Here is a 26,145-nt window from a genome sequence, read left to right as displayed (position 1 = left end):
CTAATTATTTCAGATGGGACCGAAATTCCTGGGCTCTAAGAAAAGAAAGACCGGAACCGAAGGTGGCAGTTCTTCTCAAGCACCTAGGGCTATTCCGTTTAATCAAAACCGTTTTAAGAGTCATGTTCAGGAGGCGAGGTATAAGAAGTTAGAGGTTAGGACATGGTGGCCAGAGCGAATTGTGAGGATCAATCCTGAGGGAACCTATGGGTGGTGTCATCGCACCATTGAGGAGTATGGTTGGCTTAGACTTTGTGAGCCTGCACCTAAGTTTCATTTGGAGATTGTAAGAGATTTCTATGCTAATGCCGTTCCAAATGAAGAATTTCCGGTTGAAGGTGTTCCCTTTGAGTTCAAAACTTGGGTGCGTGGTAAGGAAATTGATTTTTCTCGTCAAGCTATCCGTGAGTTTCTTGGAACTCAATTACCTTTTGAGGATGGTGAGCTGTGTGGGTATCATGTGCAATTGGCAAGGGGTAATTTTGATTGGGAGCATCTGAGGGAGGTCTTGTGTTCGGTTGGGCAATCTTATGATCTTAATCCTTCACAGCAGCCCCAGAAATTCTCTAGGAAGTCGTTGTCTACTAATGCTCAGATTCTAATGTCTGTGGTCCTTCATAATTTGAGGCCTAGGAGTCACACTTCTTCTTTACCCGCTGAGTCTGCTGCTTTGGTTGCTCGTATGATTGAGCATGAGCCGATTGATATTACTCGCATTATTGCGAATGAGCTGAAGAGGGTTGCTTTGAGTGGAACTCGCCATGGTGATCGTGCTCCCTGCAAGTTGATATTCCCGGGTTTGATCATGAATATGTGCAGGAGAGCTAGAGTGCAAATTCCTTCTGAGGGGCTTATGTCCATTGACACTTTTATTGATGATACTTTTATTGAGCGTTATTGTTTGTCCAGGTTAACTGCTGTTCCTGTTGCTGCTGCTCGCCCTGCTCGCCGCCGTAGTGATCCTGATAGAGAGGAGAACTTGGCATTTCATATGGCACATCAGAGAGCATTCATGTTTATGCATGACGCTATGTCTCAGCTGAGGTTGCAGATGATGGAGCCCCATGTGGCTCATCCGTGGAGTTCTCGCCAAGATTTGGTGGATTATGCTAATTGGCCTGAGGTCAGTCCATTTCCTGAGGAGGAGGGAGATGGTGGCGAGAATGAGAATGTGGAAGATGATGATGAGGATGAGTAGTTCTTTTTAGTTGATACTTAGTATGTTTAGTTAGTATGTTTAGTATGTTTTTTTTTTATTTTTGACTTAAGCTTTGTAGTTTTTGTTCCGTCCTTTTATAGGATGAGGTACCATGAACCTTAGGCATTGCTATGCCTTTTTGGATATTTTGACACCTGTTGGTGTTTATTTTTAATTTATTAAGTTTTTAGTTTAATTGCTTTTATTTCTATATACATATGCAATTGTGTTTTTAAATTTTTGTTGTTGTTCTTGTGAAAGTGCTTCCTTTGATGAAGCAAGCTTTTACAACCAATTGGGGCGGTGATGATATAGTGTGAAATTAGCACGTGCAAGGTACATTTCTACCGTTCCTTTAAATATACCATGAATGAGATGCTTGTAACTGTACAATTGAGATGTCATATTTTCTTTAACAAATATAGTTCAATAATGAATCATTTTAGTTCTAAAACTAGTGTGAGGAGCCTTTCCATTGTACATATATATATTATTTTGTGGTTACCAACAATGTGCGTTTAACTCGTGTTTATTATGTTTAATCTTGCGTTTTTTTATTTTAATTGTGTAAAGCATGAAAGTGATCAAAGCATTTTGTTTCGCATTACGAGTATAACTTCTCTTCCAAATATAACCTACCCGGTGAGTGTGTGAGTATTTGCTAACCACTTTGAGCCATTTTGCCAAGATTCAATCGGTATCATGTCATGCCTTATAATTGCCGATTTTTGATTTGAATCTTGATGACTTTCTTTGAACCTTGAAAAGTACCATGAAATATGGTTAGGATTGATTCCTTTTCGCCTTAGAATAGGGAGCATTCGTGATTATGTGGTGGTAATATTCAAGTTGGGGAGAATAAAATTTTGATCTTGGTTGTATTGGTGTGTAGAAGAAAATAAATAATTGCTCAAGAGAGAAAAAGAAAAAGAGAAAAGAAAAAGAAAAAAGAAAAAGAAAAAGGAAAAGAGAAGAGCTTTGTATATAGCTAGTTCTTTTAAAATAAAAAGATGAACTCTTGAGCAATAAAATTGTGTGATCGGTTGATAAGGATGTGTGGATTTAATCATGATTTGAATGCTCTCTTAGGAATTGACCCCTTTTGTTTCAATGGCCTTGAGAAATGACACTTCCTTGTTAACCAACCCAAGTTTCAACCCTTAAGTCTTTGTGATTCTTGCTTCTACGCTTTTTATATAAATGTTGTGTAGATGATTGCATAATTAATTCTGGATGTTGGCGACATTGTTGTGTGAGTGTTAGGTCCTCAATTTTGTCTCTTACTAGAGAAGTGTGTAGGTTGTGATTCAATTTTGAACTTATTTTGTTTTAGGAGCTGTTTACATCAATTGTGTATTTAGTATTAGTATCTCAAGCATGGTATTATTTGAGCAAGGGTGAGATGTTGCTTGTGTGCTTATGGAATTTGAACCACCCATTTGTTCTTGTCTTAGCTTGTGCTCTCTTGGTTTTGCTTGTTGATTGTTTTTGTGTTTGTTTTCGTTTGAGGACAAACAAAGGTTTAGTTGGGGAGAGTTGTTAGTTACCAATTTGTGTAAATATCTTAGGTAATTTTTGGTAACTCTCAAGTCTTTTTGTGGTTAATAGTAGTATTTTATTGTCATTTGGTATATATTTATTCTTATATTTATATTATTGTTGAATAGTTCTTATCTTTGCAATCTATGTTGGATTTTGTAGTTTTTATAGATAATTGGAAGCTGGGACCATGGAAAAAGCACTTTGAAGATGTTCCTAGACCAAAGCCAAGGATTGCTGAAAAGAGGTAGCGCGCTAAGCGAGGTTGAGCCCGCTAAGCGCGCTTTTGAAGAAAAGAAGGAAGTTCTGGCAGAGAGTTCCGCGCTAAGCGAGGTCTGGAGCCCGCTTAGCGCGGTTGGGCGGTTTAAGCAATTATTGATAGCGCGCTTAGCGGGCTGCACCGCGCTAAGCGCGGTCTGCGAAACTTTGTTTATTTGTTTATGGGCCAGATCACTTTTGAGAGTGTGTTGGAGATATTTTAGAGAGAAACAAGAGCAATATACACTGTAGCAAATATAGAGTTGAAGATTGGAAGCCTTGATCGTCGATTAATCGCCATTTGATGCTTGTTGATCTTCATCCTTACCTTCTTGTGCAAGCTACCATTCTCATGGATAGCTAAACCACTTTTGTATCAAGATAAGATGTAATCTTCCTAGCCTTTTGTATGTTTTTCTTGTGAATATATGTGTATGAACAAGTGATGATCAATATAGATGGTTTAGTTTGTTTATTAAAGCTTTTCCTTTGGTATAAATGTTTGAGACATCAATGTTTGTATCTAGACTTAACTAATCATCTTTCAAACTATAAGTTGCAGACATGGATTTAGAGTTTGATGTTTACTAAGTATCGGTTCTTAAAACGTTATTTGTATTATTTAAACGGTGGAGAAATCGTCGGTTAAACAATGCGGTAAATCTAACTATATCGTTGCGGACACGGACGATATAGGTGTCGATACGTAATTATATTGATCGTTAGCAAGTTCATAAGCATCTATTTATAAGGAAACATACAAATTTAGGTCGATGAAATCGAATCTTGATACGTTTTCTTTAACTTAGAACTTTCACTAATTTACTCTTTGCTACTAAAAGAATTGAATGATCTTTTGCAAACCTAAAACTAAAGTAACATTAACTCAAGACAAAATAGGCTATAGAACGGCGGTGATATCGCAATAATCCCTGTGGAGACGATAATAACGAAAAGTACACCACAATACTCTTTCAACAATAGGTCTTTCAAGAAAGCTCTGATCGATTTGGGAGCAAGTGTGAGTCTTATGCCATTATCCATTTACAAAAGATTGGGAATAGGTAAAGTACAGGATACACGAATGACACTTCAGTTTGCTGACCAATCCGTTAAAAGACCCTACGGAGTGGTAGAAGATGTGTTGGTGAAAATCGACAAGTTCGTATTTCCGGTGGATTTTGTTATTCTAGAGATGCCCGAAGATGAGGAGATACCAATCATTTTGGGAAGACCTTTTCTAGAGACCGGGAGATGCTTGATCGACATAGAAGAAGGTACAATGACTTTGAAAGTTTATGATGAAGAATTGAAGATTGATGTGCGAAACACTATGAAGTACAAGGATGATGTTGCCACGAGTCAACACATTGAGGTAATTGAGCAAATTTGTGATGAAGAAAACTCTTTGACAACACAGAAGTTACCCTTGGAGAGAGTTTTGAGTCTATCAATCTTTGAAGAGGAGGAGGTAATTGATGAAAAAGACAGTGAAGTTTTAGCCATGATGGAAACATCATTTGTCAAAAATTCTCGCCACAACCGATGGGAGGATCTAAGGCAACCGTTAGTGGAAGGAAGTAACGATGAACCAAAGAAGGGGGCTGAACTAAAGCAATTACCGGAGAACCTCAAATACGTCTTTTTAGACACTGAAAGTAAGTGCCCGGCTATCATAGGTTCTCATCTTGAATTCCTCCAAGAAGATAAGCTTGTCAAAGTCCTTAAAAAGCATAAAAGTGCTCTTGGATGGTCAATCGAAGATTTGAAAGGAATAAGTCCAACACTTTGCATGCACAAAATCTTAATGGAAGACGATCACAAACCGGTTGTCCAACCTCAACGACGACTAAATCCAGCGATGAAGGAGGTGGTTAGAAAGGAGGTGGTAAAACTTTTGGACGCAGGGATGATCTATCCAATATCTGATAGTTCATGGGTGAGTCCAGTTCATGTAGTGCCTAAAAAAGGTGGAACTACGGTAATTAAGAATGAAAAGAATGAGTTGATTCCCACAAGAACAGTTACAGGGTGGAGAGTCTGTATAGATTACCGAAGACTAAATTTGGCAACCAGAAAAGATCACTTCCCATTGCCTTTCATCGACCAAATGTTAGAAAGGTTAGCGGGTCATGACTATTATTGTTTCCTCGATGGATACTCGAGGTATAATTAGATAGCTGTTGCACTAGAAGACCAAGAGAAGACCGTATTTACATGCCCTTTTGGTATTTTTGCCTACAGAAGAATGCCATTCGGGTTATGTAATGCCCCGGCCACATTTCAGAGATGCATGCAATCTATCTTTGCAGATATGCTTGAGAAACATATGGAAGTATTCATGGATGATTTCTCGGTTTTTGGTAAGTCTTTTGATAATTCTTTAACTAACCTTGCTCTTGTTCTAGAAAGATGCCAACAGACCAACTTAATCCTCAACTGGGAGAAGTGCCATTTCATGGTACGTGAAGGTATAGTTTTGGGTCACAAAATTTCTCACAAAGGAATAGAAGTTGACCAAGCGAAGATAGAAGTAATAGCGAAATTTCCTCCTCCCATGAATGAAAAAGGTATTCGAAGTTTCTTAGGGCATGCGGATTTTTACCGTAGGTTCATAAGGGATTTCTCCAAAATTGCAAAACCATTAACTACACTGTTAGTTAAAGACAAAGCTTTTGTTTTCGATAAAGAGTGTGCCATAGCATTTGATACTATAAAGCAAAAATTAGTGTCGGCACCAATTGTTGTAGCCCCGGATTGGTCTCTACCTTTTGAGATCATGTGTGATGCAAGTGACATTGCAGTAGGGGCGGTTCTAGGACAGCGTAGAGAAAAGTTATTACATGTTATTTACTATGCAAGTCATGTGCTGAACCCTGCACAGATGAACTATGCAACTACTGAGAAGGAGTTGCTAGCGGTTGTTTATGCCTTTGATAAGTTCAGGCAATATCTGTTGGGTTCTAGAGTCATTGTTTATACTGACCATGCTGCTTTGAAGTATCTTTTTGCTAAACAGGACTCTAAACCAAGGTTGCTAAGATGGATCTTGCTCCTTCAGGAGTTTGATGTGGAGATTCGTGACAAGAAAGGGTCTGAAAATACTGTGGCCGACCACTTGTCTCAAATGTCACCTATTGAAGAAACAGAAGATATGCGCCCAATAAAGGGCGAGTTCGCTGATGAACATATCCTCGCTGTTATTGGTGTGCCTTGGTTCGCCGACTATGCGAACTATTTGGTAGGTGGTATTATACCTAACGATTTTGACTATAATCGAAAGAAAAAGTTTTTACATGATTGGAGGTTCTACTTGTGGGATGATCCATTCCTATACAAGAAGGGACTCGATGGCTTGATCAGGAGATGTGTACCCGAGGAGGAACAAAGGGATGTGCTAAAAGCATGCCATGACTCCGAATATGGAGGACAATTCAGTAGTGATAGAACGGCTGCAAAGGTCCTACAATCTGGTTTGTATTGGCCCACACTATTCAAAGACGCTCAAGGCATTGTGAAAGAATGTGACAGGTGTCAAAGAACAGGGAACATCTCAAAAAGAAACCAGATGCCGCAGAAGGGTATACTTGAAGTGGAATTGTTCGATGTGTGGGGGATCGATTTCATGGGACCTTTTCCACCATCTTTTGGAAAGAACTACATCCTTGTAGTTGTTGACTACGTCTCCAAGTGGGTTGAAGCAGTAGCTCTACCCACAAATGATGCGAGGGTGGTAGTAAATTTCCTCAAAACCAATATTTTCTCAAGATTTGGGGTTCCCAGAGCACTCATAAGCGATGAAGGCACCCATTTCTTAAACAAGTTGATGGAGAATCTGTTGAAAAAGTACAATGTGAAGCACAAGATTGCCACTGCATACCATCCTCAGACCAGTGGTCAGGTGGAGGTTTCGAACAGGAAAATCAAGCAAATTCTCGAAAAGACTGTTAGTGCTTCGAGAAAGGATTGGTCTTTGAAACTTGAAGATGCATTATGGGAATACAGAACAGCATTCAAAACCCCCATTGGTATGTCCCCGTATCAACTAGTTTATGGTAAGGCGTGTCATCTCCCTCTTGAACTTGAGCACAAAGCATTTTGGGCTACCAAATACTTGAACTATGATCTGGCAAAAGCAGGTGAGTTACGGATTCTTCAACTCCACGAGCTAGAAGAATTCCGTGATCAAGCATATGAGAATGCTAAAGTCTATAAAGAGCAGACCCGAAAATGGCATGATCAAAGAATAAAACAGAAAGTATTCTGGGAAGGCCAGTTAGTGCTTCTATTCAACTCCAGGCTTAAACTTTTTCCTGGGAAATTGAAATCCCGGTGGTCTGGTCCGTTTGTGGTACAAACGGTATTCCCTCATGGTGCGGTGGAAATTAAAAATCCAAACAATGGAGATGTATTCAAGGTGAATGGACAATGGTTGAAGCCCTACTATACTGGAGTAGGAGCAGGAGTGATCGATCATTTGCGTCTCACCGGATGAGGTGTAGACCGTCGAGCCATGCAACGTTAAACGAAGCGCTTCGTGGGAGGCAACCCACGCTCGTTTTTTTCTAACGTTTTTTCTTTTATGTTGTTCTATTTTGTGTTATTTTAGGTGGTCAAGTTTGGATCGGTAGGTGCAACTCAAGTCAAAAAGCACGAAGATTATTCGCTTTTGGTGCATAGAAAATCATCAACACGGGTGCCCCTGTGCAGAGACACGGCCTGTGTTGTGTAAGAACGCAGAAAAAAATGTGGAATTGAAGCTACAGCACCAGCAACACGGGCGCCCGTGTGCAGCAACACGGCCCGTGTTGCCCCTCAGCACCCTTCCTTTTAACAAGCAGAACATTCACACGGGTGACTGTGTGCAGTCACACGGACCGTGTTCTTTGTGCGGGGGCAGAATTTTGATGGGCCACTTATGTGGGCCCCATCTGCATTATAACACATCTTCTCCTTCATTCCACTCATTCTCCCACTTCTCACTCTCTTCCTCCATGAAAACCTAGCCTCCACCTTCACAAATCCCACTCTACAACCATCAACCACTCACTTAAACACTATAGTGCTTTCACGAAAGTTGCTCTATTCTCCATCCTCTACACTTCCATCGGTTTAGATTTTAATTTTGTGCAAGTTTAATTTTTCGAATTTTTCTTTATTGTGGTGTTTGTCTCTTGTTTTTAATTTTCTTGCAGAGACCTTATCATGCCTCCCCGTAAGACAACCTAGTGCCGCAACATCAATATGATTTCGCGGAATCCTCCCAACCAAGGCAGAGAGTCCGTCGCGCCCCTAGTCGCGCAACCGGTCGTATTGGGAATCAAGAGGAGAATGCCCATGGCATTACATTTGCTAAACCTGAACACAAAGCAAGGTATGATGTTTTAGTTCAGCGTAAATTACTCCCGACCCGCTATATCTGTGATGACACACTTGTCAAGTTAGGCCTAAAAGATGAAGTATACCGTATGTTTCACAACATCGGGATGTTGCCCTTTATGTTATTTGAGGCACCCACTTATGAAGGCCTAACTCTTGAATTTCTAAGCACTGTGGAATTTAAATTGAGACACAAATGGAATGGCTCCAAATTGGAGTATTTTGGTGATCTGGAATTTTATATGTTTGGAAATAAGCATACTTTATCTGTGGAAGAGGTTGGGGCTGCCCTTAAACTACCTTCCGCTGGACCGGGAGCCCCACCCGAGACATTTCCCGCTTGTGAATTTTGGGAAGACATCACAGGTTCAGCTGGGTACAATCCTAGTAAGGCCAAGGCCCCGAGGATTCATAACCCTTGTTTCAGATATGCTCAGAAAGGGTTGGCCTTTACTTTATTTGGGAGAGGAGATAGTACAGGGGTATGTGCGAAGAGAGAGCTGTTTCTGTTGCATAATATGATTGATGTAGGTTGAGTGAATATAGCGGCCTTTGCTGCTAACCACCTAAAACAAGTTGGGTATGCTTCTACTGGAGAGATCTCAGTCGGTGGGATGATCTCTCAACTGGCTGAGCACTTGAACTATAGCCAGCTCTTGATTGAGGAACCCTCGATACCGGGTAAGAAGATTGACTTGCAAACTCTTGTCAATCAAAGGATGATTGTGGTAAAGCCCGGGTACTTCTCCCTAACTGTTCATGGGCAACATATTATGGCACTACCTGCACCCGATAGTATTTCTATTGCAAATCGTGCTAACTGGTTGTATGAAGCTACAGGTCCATATCTAGGCGAAAGCCCTCCACATGATCATAATTTTGCAGGTGACGACATGGAGGATGACAATCCAACTCAAGATCACCCTGTCCCGCCTCCTCAGCAGTTCTTCCAACAAACTGCTGGGTCGTCCTCCATGACTCCAGATCAATGGGGGTGGGTACAATCAGAGATTGGCGCTCTCCGTACCGAGCAAACAAGACAAGGTGTTGAATTATTCCGACAAGGAGCTGTGGTGGACGATGTCCAAGAGATGATGCGACGTCTTATGTTGCACTTTCCACAGGATCCTCCTCCTCCACCGCCGTTTCAGTAAACCAGGTAATCTCCGTCACACTGGAATTAAAACATTGAGGACAATGTTTCGTTCAGGTGTGGGGGAGGTTCTATTTTATTTTATTGCTCTGCTTTCCGTTTTGAATTCATAGTTTAGTTTATTTGATTTGATTATGTTCATTTGTCATACTTTTATTTTAAAGTACTTTTATTTTAAAGTGTGTTTCTTTCAAGTTTGTTTGGTGCAGTGCTGTCAGGGTGTTACCAGGTGATTGATACAAGTCGGAGGGGAGCAAACTAATAGATAGTGGTTGAACAACACATCCCACACTTGATCTCCGCGGGCACCACGGAAGTTGACACAATCAAAGAGAAGAAGGTAGGACGCAAAAAGTCAACACTGAACCAAGAGAGAAGTATGGTGTACTTTAAATGAAAGGAAACCGCAGGACACCAAGAGCACCTCGAAGCATGCAAGCTTAACCGACCCGGTGAGATTTCAGAGCCAAATTCATAACTCCACATGAGAGTCCAGTCAGGTATGGCACTATTCACTTTGATTTTGTGTATGTTCTCATAACACAATCACACTACGAAAGCGCACACTGAGGCAAGTTTTTTTTCGTAACCCCGAGCCTTTCTAGCCATCCCATATGCATGATATCCATCGTCAACCCCCTTTGAGCCGTAATGTTTGTTTTGTTCATTGTTGTTATTCTTGTTACCACCCGCATATTCACTGTTCATGTTATCGCTCGGCATTAATGTTAGTCTCTTGAAGGACACGAAAGAATCTAAGTGTGGGGTTGTAAACCATTGAGAAAAGGGCAAGAAAAAAAATAGAAAGAAAAGAAAAAAAAGAGAGAGAAAGTTTGAAAATCAAAACAAAGAAAAATCTTAATCCTTGCCCACTTATGTGAAAGACCATGTGAATGACTCTAAAAAGCTAAAAACAAGTTGTCGAACGTCTTAACCCCATTCTTACGATTCAAAACCACTAAGAGTAGAAATGTGAACCCAACATAAATGCCGAGCACCAAAACCATTTGTTATCCCATTCCTTGTTTACCCCACCAAACCCAAGCCACGTTACAGCCCTAAGACCTCATGAAGTGTGTGTAATCTGTGTGTGTAGTGATTAGAGAATATATTCAAAGTTAGAAGTAATATGCATGCCTTGGTACTGTGAGTGTAGACACTTTAACCCGGAGAGATTTTGTGAGATTGTGAAAAGCTTGCAGGTGAAAAAGTGCTCGAAAGTGATAATGCGGTTGATAGTTTGACGAAGGAAACCATAGACTCGATTGCTAAGTGAAGGTATTTTGGGAAGAACCTGATTGTGTTGTGGAGAAAAGAATCTCGTCGGTGACCTTTGTTTCGCCTCGATACATCACTTGAGGACAAGCAATGAGATAAGTGTGGGGTTGTGATCGGTCACCATTTCTAGTAAGTTTTCACACCTTTTTCCGACAAAAATTCGTGATCTTGGTAATACTAAGTGGCATTTGCATATGTTTTAAAGTAAGTTTTCGTGTTTTCGTTTGTGTGACTTTGTTGCATTTTAATGCGTTTTGAGTATTACAAAAGTATCTTTTTATGCGCTGGTTGTTAGTTTTGTTGGCCAGGTTGATGCACGGGAAAGATAGGAACTTGTGGCGCGCACGAGCGGATAAAAGAAGCCGGAAAAAGCCAAGTTTAGAGCTCAACACGGGCACCCGTGTGGAGCAACACGGGCCGTGTCAAAAGGTGGCTGGAAAGGCAAATTCTGGATGCAAAACAGAGGTTTTACACGGGCACCCGTGTGCAGGCACACGGACCGTGTGGAAATGTGGTCAGAAAGTTGTTTTTGACTCAAAAGGCAGAAGAGCAACACGGGCGCCCGTGTGCAGCAACACGGCCCGTGTTGATGATGCGTGTTGATTTTATTTGCTTTGTGTACATCACTTGAAGGGGATCAGTAAGGGTATTTTTGGTACTTCAGTTTCAACCTGAATGGAGGAGAGTTATAAAAACAACCTTAGGGCAAAGGAAGGAGGGACTTTTGGAGATCATAAGATAGAATTGCAGAGAAGAAAAGAGACGGAAGCGAGATTTTGGAAGACGAAGAGATTCAACGGTGGACACCATTGAAGATCCTAGTTCTCCCAATTAATTGTAATGTCTAAACTTTTCCACTTGTGTTTCTTGAATACTATGAGAGGCTAAACCCCCCCAATGCTAGGGGGTGGCCCTGATTCTATTTGTAATAACTCTGGATTTGGTATTTCGTTGATTTAAAGTTCGTATTATTCAATTCAATTGTCTAATGTTTATAATGCTTTCTTTATCGGACCAATAAGGATTGATATGTGACTAACAATTCGTAGGACTACAATTGTTAGGGTTTGTATACAATTGAACCTTATAACTATCACCTAGGACTAGGAATATAGTAAGGTTATTCAGAAATTCTTGATAAATTAACGATTTGGTTTTGTCCTATTTCTCTAAGGACTTAGGTAATCGGATTTTAAGCCAAAAAGATTTTCACTAAGGACTTATGAAAATCACTCTTGAGAATGAATAATTGAACTCTATGAACGTGTTAAAGAAATCTTCATCCAGAGGAGTTAGAAATTGAATCACACACCCTACCTTAGCATTATCTTCTCATTGTCAAAAGCTCAGTTTTAATTTCACTTATTTCTTAGAATTTTAATCTCTTTCGTTAATCATTTGAAACAACACCCTTATGATCTTTTGTTTAATTGACTTAGTACAATCACTTGTATTTCCTACGCAATCCTCGTGATCGATACTTGGGGTAAAACCCATTATTACTACATCGGTGAAAATAATACACTTGCTATTTTTTCCGATCAATGGCCTGAGATTTAAAAGTTGATGCTTCATGTTTTTCATTCGATGTGCCTTGAATTTCTGTCAAGTAAAACTTAGCTCGTAAAAGTGTGAAGGTTTCATCAAACATGAGGTAACATTCATCAACAGCATGACCATATTTTCCACACAGTTAACGAGAAAATTGATTACTTGAAGAAGAACGACCTCTACCAGAAGTCATGTATCCTTTGCCTCGATTTCCTGCAGAACTTTCACGCGCATCACCTGTTTTTTGATTTGTGTAAGACACATTTGTGGAAACAGTAGACGCATCCAATTCCTTCTTGGACTTGTCAAGTTGAGCTTCTTAAACATAGAGGAGTGCTTCAACATTAAAGAGTGTTAGAGACTTGGGATTGTCGTGCATTTGCAGGACAAATTGGTTATATTTTTGGAAAATCATCAAGGATAGAATCAAATATGATCTTGTTGTAAGATTGAATTTGCAATGGCTATAAATCGAAGTACAGATTCAGTAATAGACCTATTTCCTTTCTTCATAGGTTTCAACTCAACACGAAATTTCTTAACTCGTGCTCTCATATGAACATTAAAATACCTATGAATATTGTCTCATACTTCAAACGCATGCTTGCAAGAAAACACTCGAGGTAACACAAATTCAAATATGATAGATAAGAGTCAGATAAACACGACTTAGTCCTGCACAATTCAAGCTTCGTGCTCTTTGGACGCTTTACCTTCGATAAGATCTGGTTATGATTAGAACTTATGCAGAATTTGAGTTAGTGTTTGCAAGGCATGACACTCTTATAAATTATAAATGTACATGCATGGAGTGCTCATGTGAGGAGAGTTCATGTCACCATGCAACATTCTTATACTCACGTGCATGGCAACTTATGCTTACACATTCTTAAATCTACAATTCTACAAATGCATGGTATAATACATCTCATGCAAAAATATAATGACCAAATCATATACTACTTTCCTAATATATATCCAGGTAGTGGTGGCAAACGGGTATGCCTGCCCCGCAAAAGTCCGCAAGAAAATGGGGCGGGGCGGTCATCGTAGAGGGTGTGGGCCTAAAACGAAGGCCCGCCCAGCAAAAAAGTGAAGGCGGGGCGGGCTAAGTCCGCGGGCACCGCACCTTTTAAGCCTAAAAATGTAAAATTTATGTTAATTTCGATGCCCGCAAAAGCCCGCATAAAAAACGGGGCGGGGCGATCACACTATAGGGTGAGGGACTAAAACCTTGGCCCGCCCCGCACAAAAGTGCGTGCAAAACGGGCATGCCCTATATCCAGGCGTGCAAATGAAAATTTAAGTTCTACAATATTTTGTACATCTTTCGATTAATTATTATGTCACTTTGCATTTATCTCATTTAAAATACATCAATAATTAATCTATGAAGCTCAGATTCCGACACGGACACTGGGACACGGTACGACACGGACACTCCGACATCGATAATATTGAAAACTTAGGACACCGAAGCCGCTACATATAAGCTAATATTTGAGTTTCATTTATCCATATATTGATCAAAATTAATATCTTTAATTCTTTATTGATAAGATTGTTTCAATACATAATTAACCCTTTTACATGTGTATGAGATTTTTCCAAAAAATATATAAATGTGCGTTGAAGCAAAGAAAAGAAAACAAATTTTTGTTTGAAACATTTGTCAGAGTTGTCGGACATATATGGTATGAGTGTCATACGAGTGTCGGACATTGATTAAAAGAGTGTCGAAGCAAAGAAAAAACTTTTTTTTAGGGGATACTTGTCTGACTTTTCCGACACTTCTTTGACTTTTCCGACACGTGCCGTACGGGTGTCATATAAGTGTCGAACACCAACGCGTGTCGGACCTTGTGACATGCCTACTCCTAAAGGTGTATGTGCTTCATAGTAATTAACTATATTTTATAGTAGATTTTTGGATTTTTTATTTTATTTTATTAAGATTTTGTTTCATTTTTGTTTTCTTTTCTTTTCTTTTGGTTGGGTCAGACCTAATCTCTAATTTTGTATTTTTTTTAAATATAATTTTTTATTTATTTAAAATAAAGTTAGTAAAATGTGAAACGCTAAATATAGTAATTTTGTCTTGTGGTATCTACTATTAAGAACATGTTGGCTTTATTATTTATTTAAATTTTTTTATTCAAAGACTATTTCATTAGATAGAAGAAAAATTAGATAGAAGAAAAGTTAGAAACATGAACGCGAAACTGATCAGGAGAAGATATTTATATTTTGTCCCTCCTTTTTACCGTTATTTTTATTGATATTAGATATGCTTGGTAACTTTTTTCCTCTTAGAACAAATAAATGAGAGAAAGGAGGCACATGGTACTTTAAAACAGCAAGAACAAAGGGAAGAAAAACAAGATACTAGAGACAAAGATACATGGGATGATGTACTAAGTGTTCCTCTATCAAGGAACACAACCAAGTGTCTCAACCGTCAATACCGGCCAAATAGGACACGTGGCCCATTCTCAAACTAACACGTGTAGCCGTCAAATCTACATTTGTGAGAATGGTGAAGGTGTTTTTTCTCATATATTCTGATACATCACTTTTGTTTTGTTTTCATAATTTTGGACGGTTTATACATATATTATCTCTATTAATTGCTTTGGATAGAGTTATGTAAAGGAACAAACATGTAATGAATGAAATTAGTAAAGCCCATTTCTTTCATATAGTTCATCTTTTCTTTGTTTTTCTAATTTATATCAGGAATGATGAATCAATCTTATATCAGATAGTGTAGGACAGAAAAATTCTTATTATAGTTACACAACTATAATACAGATTTATACAACAATAATCATATTTTTTTTATTAATTAAAAAATTAAAATAAAATTGTCTCTCTCCTCCATTAAACAAATCATCCCATGATAATAATTAAAAACAAAATTAAATTTTAAATAAATATCAATTTTTTTTATTTTTTTATTAGTTGTTTCTAAAATTATGAATTTAGATTCGCATTCATACAAGTATTTTTCGTGTAGGACATTAAATGGGAATAGTGAAGGACTAAAAAAATTATTATATTATACTTTTTTTATGAAGAAAAAAAAGGCATGAACCATAAATGTAAATTAGTTTTATATTATATCTTAATAAAAATAAAGTATGATATACCTAAGAGCATGGTTTTAAAAAGGTCCGCAACTGCGAGTACAGCCGCGACAAAACGGTTTTGACAGATGTCGATATCGATATCGTATCACCATTTTATATATTAAAGAATAAATAGTCATTAATTCACACTGCGACGACCACAATACACTTATATCGACTGAAATTGCAAAAATCTTTATGCGTCGCGACTGCAACCGTTTTTTAAAACCTGGCCTAATAGTGTATACTTGCAAAGACATTTTGATATCAAAGTAAGGAGAATTGTGTGCAAATTAGAAAGTAATAAATTATTTGAATGATTATACATTTGAGGTATATAGAGTTCTTGGACTCATATACACTTCTGATTTCACCCATTGTTATTTCCACTAAAGTGATCTTTAAGATCCATAATGGATTGGCACGACATTTTTATTGTAACAAAATCAAAAATAAGTGGTGGTATTTATTTCGTTTGAATGTGCTTAGTATATATTCAAATGGTGTGTCTTTCTTTTATATTGAGGCGAGAACGTATCATCTCCTGTTATTTTGGACCTCAATTAAGCATGAATTTTTTTGTGAGGTGAAATTTTTTTAATGAACAACAAATAATGCATGTAAGATTAAAGTCTAAGAATTTGCTAAAGTTTTCATGTCGTTTGTATGTTCTCATGACTCATGTTTGTGTCATATTATATCGCGGATATGAGAGTTTCTTTTAATTGAAAAATCTCTATTGTTGGATGCGATGAGATGAAATTGATATTGATCGTAAATAAGTATGTGTTGAGTTTGAGGCATCTAATGAATCGTTCTACTTTAGAATTTAGTGTTAATCAAGTGATTACGAACACAGGAGACGGTAAATTATGATATATAAAAAATTTTGCAACTTTAAAAATATAAAATATTTTAATACTGATTTTAAGAAGATGATCACGGGATGAAGAGAGGTAAATAGCTAAGAGATCAAAGAAGAACACAGAAGAACACATTGAATTTCATCTTGGTTTGCTCAAAAGCATGAGGCCTACATTCGGTCTCCAAGAAATATCCCTCAAGATTTCTATTATTATGGAGCTTTTACAAGAGGATCATCCCGCAAATTTCTTACACCAAACGATTATTTCCAATTGAGATCACAACCTTTATATCAAAATATTAGAGTCAATAGAACAACATTCTTTTGAATACAGTTACAAATCAGTAATAGTTGACATAAGATAGTTCTACTTAAGTTTTTTATTTCTCAGCACTAAAAATAGTATTAAAGTGAATATGAAAATTTAGATGAGCGCATAACTGATTAGAAGTGAGATTATTTTAAATTTTTCGTGTGTTTATAAATGAGCACAAGACCTCCTTTTATAATAAAAGTTTGGCAAAGAAAGAAAAACATTTTGGGTCGGATCTGCAACATAATTGATTAGAGTGCGACTTTAATCAATTATGACTTAGAAAAATAGAAAAGATTTTGCAGAGTTTGAATCATAATCTATTAGGCGAATGTCATATTGGATTAGATATCGCACTTTCGCTTCAATATCTATTAACCAAATTTTATTTTTATAAAGCTTTGCCAAACTTAGAAGGGTTTTAGAATAGTTTTTTAGAATCCATTTTAAGTGTGTGAATGCGTGCGTGCGTACGTAGGTGTGTGTTTAGTACTTTGAAAGCATACACTTAATTTTACAATTGATTGTATAAAAAGAATAAATAAATACATAAAACAAGGATAAGTGAAGAGTTTCTAGCAAATGACTTCCTTTCTTGGCGAAGTTCTTTTGCCTTTGATTATTCTTGCACACATCACCAAAAAATCTTTTGATTTGTTTCACATTCTTTCTTTGATGTTCATGATTTTGTTTTAATTTATTTGTCATCGTCATTTAAATTTAATTTATTCAACATCATCAAGTGTGCATGTATATCACATACAACCACAGTTGGGAGATTTTTCCCAATCCTCGCGATTTGTGTTAGATTATCGTTAAGTTGAATAAGTATAAATTTTTCATCTAGAATTGGTCATGGAATCTTCATTCTAGCCTCAATGGGGAGAGATATCTTTGGGTCATGCTTGTCCTCAAACATGACTTCCTCAATCCTTGCTGTTATCACAATGGGTCTAATCTAGACTTGTTGGATAACCATCAAAGTATCTTTCTTCCACTATGATATAATGTGCAATATAGAGTTTACGATTACAAAATTTTTGCTCAGTTACTAATTTCTTGCTTAATTTCTAACCTTAAACAATCTTGATTTGAAATACTCAAAACCCAAAAATTGTAGCCTCTAGAATTTTAAACATCATCAATCCATATTTCTTTCTACAATTTGCAATCCTTTAGAACAATAATACATAGATCTCTTGTGTGCTAAGCTTACTCCTTTAGATTCTTTTGGAATGGAACTTTTGTTAGGAAACAACAAAGAATAGAGAAAAAAGTGGAACAAAATAACAACACAGGAAAAATTCAAAATCAGAGAAAAAACCACGGCCATCAGTACACTCACACCCTGCAAAATAAATATTTAACAACATCTCACAACACTCTAATACAAGAGTATAAGAGAACAAAGAAATTCAATTATAATCTTAAAGTATTTTTGACCGGTGCATCTTATAATGACGAACTTGAATCCTATATATAGACTTGGACTCCCTCTTCCTTCACAAAACTAAACGATGTGGGACTTCAAAGAACTTATATCCTATATATAGACTTGGACTTCCTCTTCATTCACAAAACTAAGTAATGTGCGACTTATTGAACATGTATATTTTCAACCAACCCCAACAATCTCCACCTTGATTGAAAATAAAACATTAACTTTCATTGTCTTCACCGACAATCATACTCCACCATAAAGAGTATAGTCACTTGAAGCTACACCACTCCAAGAATTTTTACATTGTTTTCACCAAAAATCATAGTGTTAAAAACTATCATACTCCACTTTAAGAAGAGTATACTTCACTTGAAGTTAAATCACTTCAAGAATTTTCACATATCGAAAACCAGGTTGAAAACTTATGGTGCAACTTTCATATAGGTAGGAAGCTCTTCAAGCATCAACATAATCTTACACCTTCTGTAAACTTGATTGTATCAATACATTTTTTATTGATCTTTCCACAAGTCAAAAAAAAATTCTTCCATCAATTTTCTGTAACACAAACTGCACAGAGAAACTTGTTACTACATCTCAACAATTCTTTCACAACACCACCTTTCTTTTTTGATGTGGAAGATCAGACAAAGCTGCAACCACAAAGCATACAAAGAACTCTTATCCCCGAATCGAACCAGACTCTGATATCAATTGTTGGAAAAAAAAAACAAAGCATAGAAAAAAAAAAGAGAAACACAATAACAACACAAGGACATAATGTGGAAACTCCGAAATCGAAGAAAAAATCACTTTCATACTCAATAGACAACCAAAAAATAACACTATATAAAAAATTAGTATAACACATAATATACCCTCAACAAACTCAAGCCCTCTGTACACTCACACCTTACAAAACAACTATTTAACTACATCTTACGACACTCTAATACAAGAGTATAAAAGAATGAAGAAAGTCAATTACAAGCTTTAAGTGTTTTTGACGGGTGCATCTTGTAACAAAGAACTTAAATTATATAAATAGTCTTGAACTTCCTCTTCATTCACAAAACTAAACAATGCGGGACTTATTCAACATGTATATTTTCAACTAACCCTAATAAATTTTAAGAAAATATTGACTCATTTTCCTTTAGAATTTCATTTACCTATTAAATTCCTTCTTAAAGAATTCCCTACATTAATTCATATTGTGTCCCTCTAAACTGGAAACAATATCATAATTAAAATGTTCTCCTATTAAATTCCTTCTTAAAGAATTCCCTACACTAATCCATATTGTGTCCCTCTAAACTTGAAACAATATATAATTAAAATGTTCATAGAGTGCTTTTAGAAATTTTTCAGAGAGAAAAAATAGAGAAGAATGGTTTTATTATTCAATGATTATAAATTATGAGATATCATTATATATACAAGTGTCAGTTGGACACAAAGTTTCTAAAAACAATTCAAAAATATGTAAAGATTCGATTCAATTAATCCTTGATTGGAATCTTTCTCACTAAATAAAATTTTATTTATAGAGTGTGTAAATCGATTCTCATTAATGAATGATTTGATTCACATGAGAAATGAACCAATTCCCATGAAAATTACCAAGAACATATGATCTTAATGAAGAGCTATGATTATATTCACACGAACGGATTCATGAACCGATTCATGTGAGTTTTAATGGTGTTCATATCCAGGTGGAATCAAATCAAACCGGATCATGATTAAGTTAGTTGAATTGATTCATGCAAGTTATAACGGTGTTCAGATGCAGGTGAAATCAAATCAAACTGGATTATGATTAAGTTAGTTGAATTGATTCATGATTTGTTTCTTTCAAGTCAAGAACTAACAAAAAAAATCATGATTTGATTCACTAAAAAACCATAATCGATTTTATGCAAGTCAAAGACCAAAGAGTGAATCATGATTCGACTCGTATAAAATCTTGAATCAATTCATTGCAATTCAAAGACCATAAATTAAACATGATTAGATTTTCAGGACTTCTTGAGGTCAATTCAAAAGCTCATAATGCATGATAGTTTTATGCCAAAAAATCATTTTCAAAACATGTGCATGAGTTCATAAAACAAAATAACCTACAATCCTAGACACATCAATCAAAATAACATGGAAGTCCTACACCCAAAGATAAGAGCACACATCCACATATATTTGTATGGAATTGCTCTAATGTTAAAAGTGGGCATAAGAAATTTGGTGGCCTTGATATTGAGATGGTTAGATTCCAAATTGTGGCTCTCCTTAGCAAGTTGGGTTATGATATTCTTAACTCTACTACAACCGCATGTGTGTGTCGTTTCTTGGCTTCAACCTACCTTTGGCTTAATGGATCTTAACTTTCATGGAAGTCTAATCCTACAATCCAATTTGGATGGTTTATGAGAACTTATTTGTGATCATACAGTCTTTTCAACTTGGGTTCCTCAACAACATTAGTAGTGCTTGACACTATGAATGTGAAATGCACATTGACCATCTTTTTGCTCTTACATCATATTGAGTTCATCTAGTTCTCTAGGGATGTTGGACCTAAATTAAATCGATAAAAACTAAGTCCTTGTTTGATTCCGCGTCCAACACTCTCTAATGCGCGTTTAGGGACTCTTTGGCCGTAAAAATAAAAGCTACTAATAGTAGCTTCTACCTTGCCGTGATTTCCACTGCGATTTTGAACTTTTTTGACGGCTATTCAAATATATGCTAAGTTGAAGACTGGGCCTCTATACTTGGGCCATGTCCAAAACTACAACTTTTAAAACTAAATAGTATTCATTGTATTTTTTTTACCCCTGTTTTATCATATTTACTTAAATAATCTCTTTTTTTAAAGAAAAATCAAAATATTTGATCCCTCAACTATCATGTTTGTTTCAATTTTGATCCAATCCAAATCTTTATCATAAAATAGCGAATTTGAGCCAAAATTTCTAATCTAAAGATAAATATCCCCTTTTGAGGCCAAAAATTCAGATTAAGGCCAAATTGAAATAAAAGTGATAAAAGATAAAAATTTAAAAAAAAATAAAAAAAAAACTATATTTTTAAATAAATAGAATCATTCTCATGAGCATGATAAAATAGAGGGTCAGAAGTATAATTAGACCATATAAATAAATAAATAAATAAAACTAATACTATTTCTTAAAACAAAATCTATAGCTATTAATATATTTTTAGGAAAAAATAATTGAACAATTAATGTAACAGATTTATATGATATTTTCCCCTCTTGATCCATGGATTACTGAAGGTTCATCTGCTATCAATAATGTGTATGTATAGTATAAGAAAATAATTGACCAATTGCTGCTACTGTTACATTGTGATATCTTGATGCTTATTGCGACGAAACCGCATCAATAACGACGACGATATCAAATATATATACAGGTTTTTCGACTAAAATAAATAAAATACAATAATTTTTCAAGAATTATCTCTTACTTTTTCTCATCTCTATTATGGTAGCTCTTATAATCCGGTCGACAATAATCTGAAACGAAAAAAACAAAAACATTAGCAGAAAACAAAGATAGAACATCATCGCGTGACATATGATCCAGTCAATGAATAAGAATGAGTGAATGTTGGAGATGCAGTTGATAATAGATTCAGAGAGACGACGAACATGATTAACATTGTGCAATTTCAATGATCATTTTGAGTATCATAAAAGTAATTCAAATTCGATACAAAATTACGTACCTTATATAGCCGTTGGTGTGACACAATCTATGTAGAAGCTGAATTTGGTGCTCCGAGTACTTGCAGAAGAAATCGCGCTGCGAGTCGTTGAGTGATTCCGCCTACAACACGCCCCCCAAGTCTACGAGCCTCCGGTTGCTGAACAACCTGTACGTATTTCAAAAAAAATCAAAACTGAAAAAGTTTCAATCCAATTCAACGATGTTTTGAAACGCAAATGCTGCTTCTTACCTGAAGTAGCGGTAGCAAAATCGACGGATCAAAATCATTAGAGGATTGCAAAAGTCTCCATATCCTAATAACTTGATCTCTAAGCTCTATCATGTTTTGCCGTTCGGTTTCTGACGTCAGAAGTGGCTCCTTTGCAGAACCATTTAAGACAAGGGTCTTCAAAAAGGCGGGAACATACTGGTATGTGTCGGAAATTGTGCCAAGAGTGAAAGCTTCGGATACACGAACGGCTTCTTTGATAACTAGATTCCTTAGAACTTCACCGTCGGGACTCAACAGTACCTTTAAGGCTGGTTGTAAAGCTTCTTTAGCGGAGAAATCTCGATCTTTTCTTCCCTGAACTAGAAGGTTTTCGAGCCTATTCCACCTGAACTTGCCATCCTTGAAAAGTAACTCAATAAGAGCATCCCTTAGATATGGATTTGGATCTGTTAAGAGCCTTTTAGCAAAATATGGATACGATGCGGCAAGCACCTTAAAATTCGGATCGGCGTATAGTGCTAAACCTTCTAAAACTGTCAGAGACCTTAATATCAATGCATAGTATGCCGGAACTGTCAACAGAAGAAGGAAATAACAACAACAAAAAAACGAATCAGATTCTGCAAGAAAATATATCGACACAACTACATCGTATGTTGCATTGGCACTTCTTATTGAAGGTGTGTCCGACACCAACACTGCCACTTCAGATTGAAGACGTGTCTGACACCAACGCTGACACTTCGGATTGAAGGTGTGTCAGACACCAACATCGACACTTGTGATTACATACGATCATTTCTATTTTTCTCGCATTATTATTGATGTCTATGTGTCGATGTAGATGCCGTGTCCAATGTTTGTGTCAGTACTTCATAGACTACATCGCTCCTCTAATATAGAAAACGAGAAATTGGTAAATGATTAGTCATCGAAAAGCATAATATTATCTTACCATTGAATGGATATTGATACAAAACGTTTCCGAGACCATCCACAATTGTCTTGAAGTTAAGCTCACTAACGGTATAATCAAGTGCATCGTCAAAAAAGTTTCGAAGTGCGGGAACAATTGGGGACACATCAACATCCCTAGATAAGAAATCAAGAGCATAGTAGTCTTGAGCCATAGCTTCGTAATCTCGGTTAACCAAGTGAACAACGTGACCGATTATCGCATATCTCGCTTCTTCAGGAGTCTCACTCATCATCCCGAAATCAAGAAAAGCGAGTTTTCCCTCGGGTGTAGCCAAAAGATTACCAGGATGAGGATCTGCATGGAAATACCCGTACTCGAGAAGTTGTCTGAGACTGCACTGTATGCCGGTGTTTACCAGATCCAACACATTTAGTCCCTGCCTCTCAATTGCTTCTTGCTCGTTAAGTTTTACACCATCAACCCAATCGATCGTTAGCACCTTCGCACTCGTATAGTCCCAGAAAACATCGGGAACTAAAATTTCTTCCTTGTCGGCATACAATTTTTTGAATCTCTTCGCATTTTTTCCCTCCTGCAGGAACCTGTCAAAATTAACATTCAATCCCCAAAAGAAAAATCTTAAATAAATTCAAAAATATGTAGCTTTATTCATCAACATACAAGGCACCTCCGTAGCACCAACACCTCTGAAACAAGGTGTGTCCGTATCAGTGTCCAAAAGCGACAGTGACACTTGTGATAAACGGTGTCGAAGTGATAGTATCAGTGTCGTGTTTCTGGTGTTTGTGCTTCATAGCGAGGCACACATCACCCAGGGAAGATTTGAATTACACATGAAAAAAATATAGATTTCGGCATTTGACAAAAGAACTAACCTGCACATAGTTGAGCTCTTGAAAGACTCTACAAGCAAACTCGTCTATAAGTGCAACAACATCGGTTGTGATTCGATCCACGTATTTATTTATCAGAAACCCTAAACCTCTTATGAGGTAGAAGTCCAATCCAATAGCTTCTTCAATCCCTGGGCGTTGCACCTTGACCGCAACAACTTTGCCAGAGTACTTTAACTGAGCTTTATAAACCTGACCTAAACTAGCAGCGGCTATAGGCGAAGGAGATATCGTAGAAAAAATAGAGTCGAGAGATAATCCTAATTCCCTCTCGATGCATTCGAAGGCGTCGTCGTCAGGAAATGTCGGCAAACCATCCTGGTAAAGATAAAGCACATAAATGAAATAGTCAAGGGCTCAGTAATCTTATACTGCACATCAAAACCAAAACCAATTACTGAACCAATAAAGTTTCTTCACAAAGCATTGGTGTGTGTTTGTTTCTGCGTTAACAAAAATTGATTTTAAATGAATTAACTCTATAAAAATTGATTGTAACTGAAAGTAAGTTGAATAAGTGATTTATATTTGATACATTCATGTAAACAAAAAGGGGCTGAACGATAAATTTGAGGCTAAAAGTCAATTGCAGAGAGGCAAAGCTCCAAATTTTAGCTTCAAATTAGAAACAATTCTCCTAAAGAACATTCAAACATATCCAAAACAACTCTACACATCTAGAATCAGTTTTTTCCTTCTCCAAAGGTGAAAGATGAGAAATCCAAACATAGACACGGACAAGACACCGACACTGACACGTCAATACCAATAATAATTTGAAAAAATGAATAACTTAAACGTAATTACAAGTGTCGGTGTCAGGCTTTGGACACATCTTTTTCAGAGGAGTAAGTGCTATGGAGGCTAAAAGTCATTCACATTACAGCAAAATCTAAAAACAACACTCAAATCAAATCAAAACAAACCAAAAGGGAAAGAATTCCATACTTGAAGTTCCGAAAGCTCTTCGAGATACTCAATTGGACAAATATCAGGTCTAGTAGACAACCCTTGACCCAATTTGACAAAAGTTGGTCCAAGCTTAGTGAATATAGTCCTAAGCTCAATAGCACGAACCCTCTTATTCTTATCACCAACTCCATTCCTTTGCTCCCACAATAGCTTCAACCCAAAAGACCCTAAACTAAACACAATCTCAAATGCCCTTCCAACAACCTACACAACAAAACCAACAAAAACCAAAAGAGGGTCAAATCAATTCACAAAAACAAAGCAAACCCACAAAAGATAACCACAAAAAGATTCAAACTTTGGCAAAATTAGAACAAAACCTTGAAGGGTTTTGAACCATATCTTGAAGCAACAAGTTCGGGGGTATAAACAGAAGCATTAACAGCACGAGCCATAGCTTTTGTCTCAGCTTGAATGTCATCAGCACGATCAATTGGAAGAGAAGGAACCTCGAGGGAATTAGGTGATGGTTTTGCTTCAACCAAAGCAGCACGAAATTGAGGATTCAATGAGGTTAATCTTGATTTGAAAGAGAGTGAAATGGGAATTGAGCTACGAGGAGGCCATGAAGGTATGGTGGAAGAAGGTAACATAGCTACAGCTACAATTGTAGCTATGATTGGTTGGTTAGTTGAAGAAGAGAGAAAAAATGATGAAGTTTGTGAGATAAAATTGGAAATTGTTAATAGAAAAAAATGGTAAAAAAAAAATTCATGAAAATTGGAGTTTTCGACAACCTTGTTTATTCCGAATTTGTCTCAAACTCAAATAGAAATCTTGTTTTAAGGTGATGTTTAGGTTGTTTTTTTTTTAAAGAATTGTGGATTGTTTATTCAACAATATAGCAAAAAAAAAAATATAACCATTGATGAAAAAAATCAAAATTAATAAAGTAATAATAATGATAATGATACTAAATTTAAGATAAATAAAATAAAATGTTTATGAAATTTGATGACTTGCATATTATGAATATATCATGATGACTTGCATATTTCTCATTTTTTAAATAATTTTGCGAGTTTATGAAATATACAATAAGTTGTGTGTTTATGAATAGAGAAAAAGGATATGTACTCGTAGTGTAAAATACTTTTACACTGTCAATCAATCACAACCATGTATCTAATTAAAATATAATTTTAATTTAACAAAATTAATATGACATGGCAAGTTTAAAGATTTTAATTGGTTGTATGTGTAAAAGTAGTTTACACTGTCAGTACACTACCTTTAAACTCTTATAAATATTTCATGAGTTGCATATTATG

At 36.6% G+C, this 26,145-nt stretch overlaps 1 protein-coding gene across 1 annotated transcript; it reads right to left on the bottom strand.

Moving 5' to 3' along the window:
• Positions 1–21,112: 21,112 nt before the first annotated feature.
• LOC131601456 (protein ACTIVITY OF BC1 COMPLEX KINASE 3, chloroplastic-like) lies at positions 21,113–25,612 on the bottom strand. The gene is made up of 7 exons (XM_058873274.1): positions 25,195–25,612; positions 24,851–25,078; positions 23,885–24,220; positions 23,025–23,580; positions 22,088–22,641; positions 21,857–22,003; positions 21,113–21,644 (listed from the first exon to the last, which is right to left on the bottom strand). The coding sequence occupies exons 1-6, from the start codon at positions 25,465–25,467 to the stop codon at positions 21,884–21,886; spliced, it is 2,067 nt and encodes a 688-aa protein (XP_058729257.1). The 5' UTR covers positions 25,468–25,612; the 3' UTR covers positions 21,113–21,644; positions 21,857–21,883.
• Positions 25,613–26,145: the final 533 nt, after the last annotated feature.

Source organism: Vicia villosa, linkage group LG5, assembly GCF_029867415.1.
Source record: "Vicia villosa cultivar HV-30 ecotype Madison, WI linkage group LG5, Vvil1.0, whole genome shotgun sequence".
NCBI classification, from domain to species: Eukaryota; Viridiplantae; Streptophyta; class Magnoliopsida; order Fabales; family Fabaceae; genus Vicia; species Vicia villosa.
This window is presented reverse-complemented; position numbering and strand designations above follow the sequence as displayed.

Coding starts and splice junctions, on each gene's coding strand:
- LOC131601456 (XM_058873274.1), bottom strand. CDS start 25,467: ATGTTACCTTCTTCCACCATACCTTCATGGCCTCCTCGTAGCTCAATT. Junction 23,581..23,884: donor AAGAGCTCAACTATGTGCAG/GTTAGTTCTTTT, acceptor AGGTTCCTGCAG/GAGGGAAAAAATGCGAAGAG. Junction 22,004..22,087: donor TTTTGCTACCGCTACTTCAG/GTAAGAAGCAGC, acceptor AAATACGTACAG/GTTGTTCAGCAACCGGAGGC.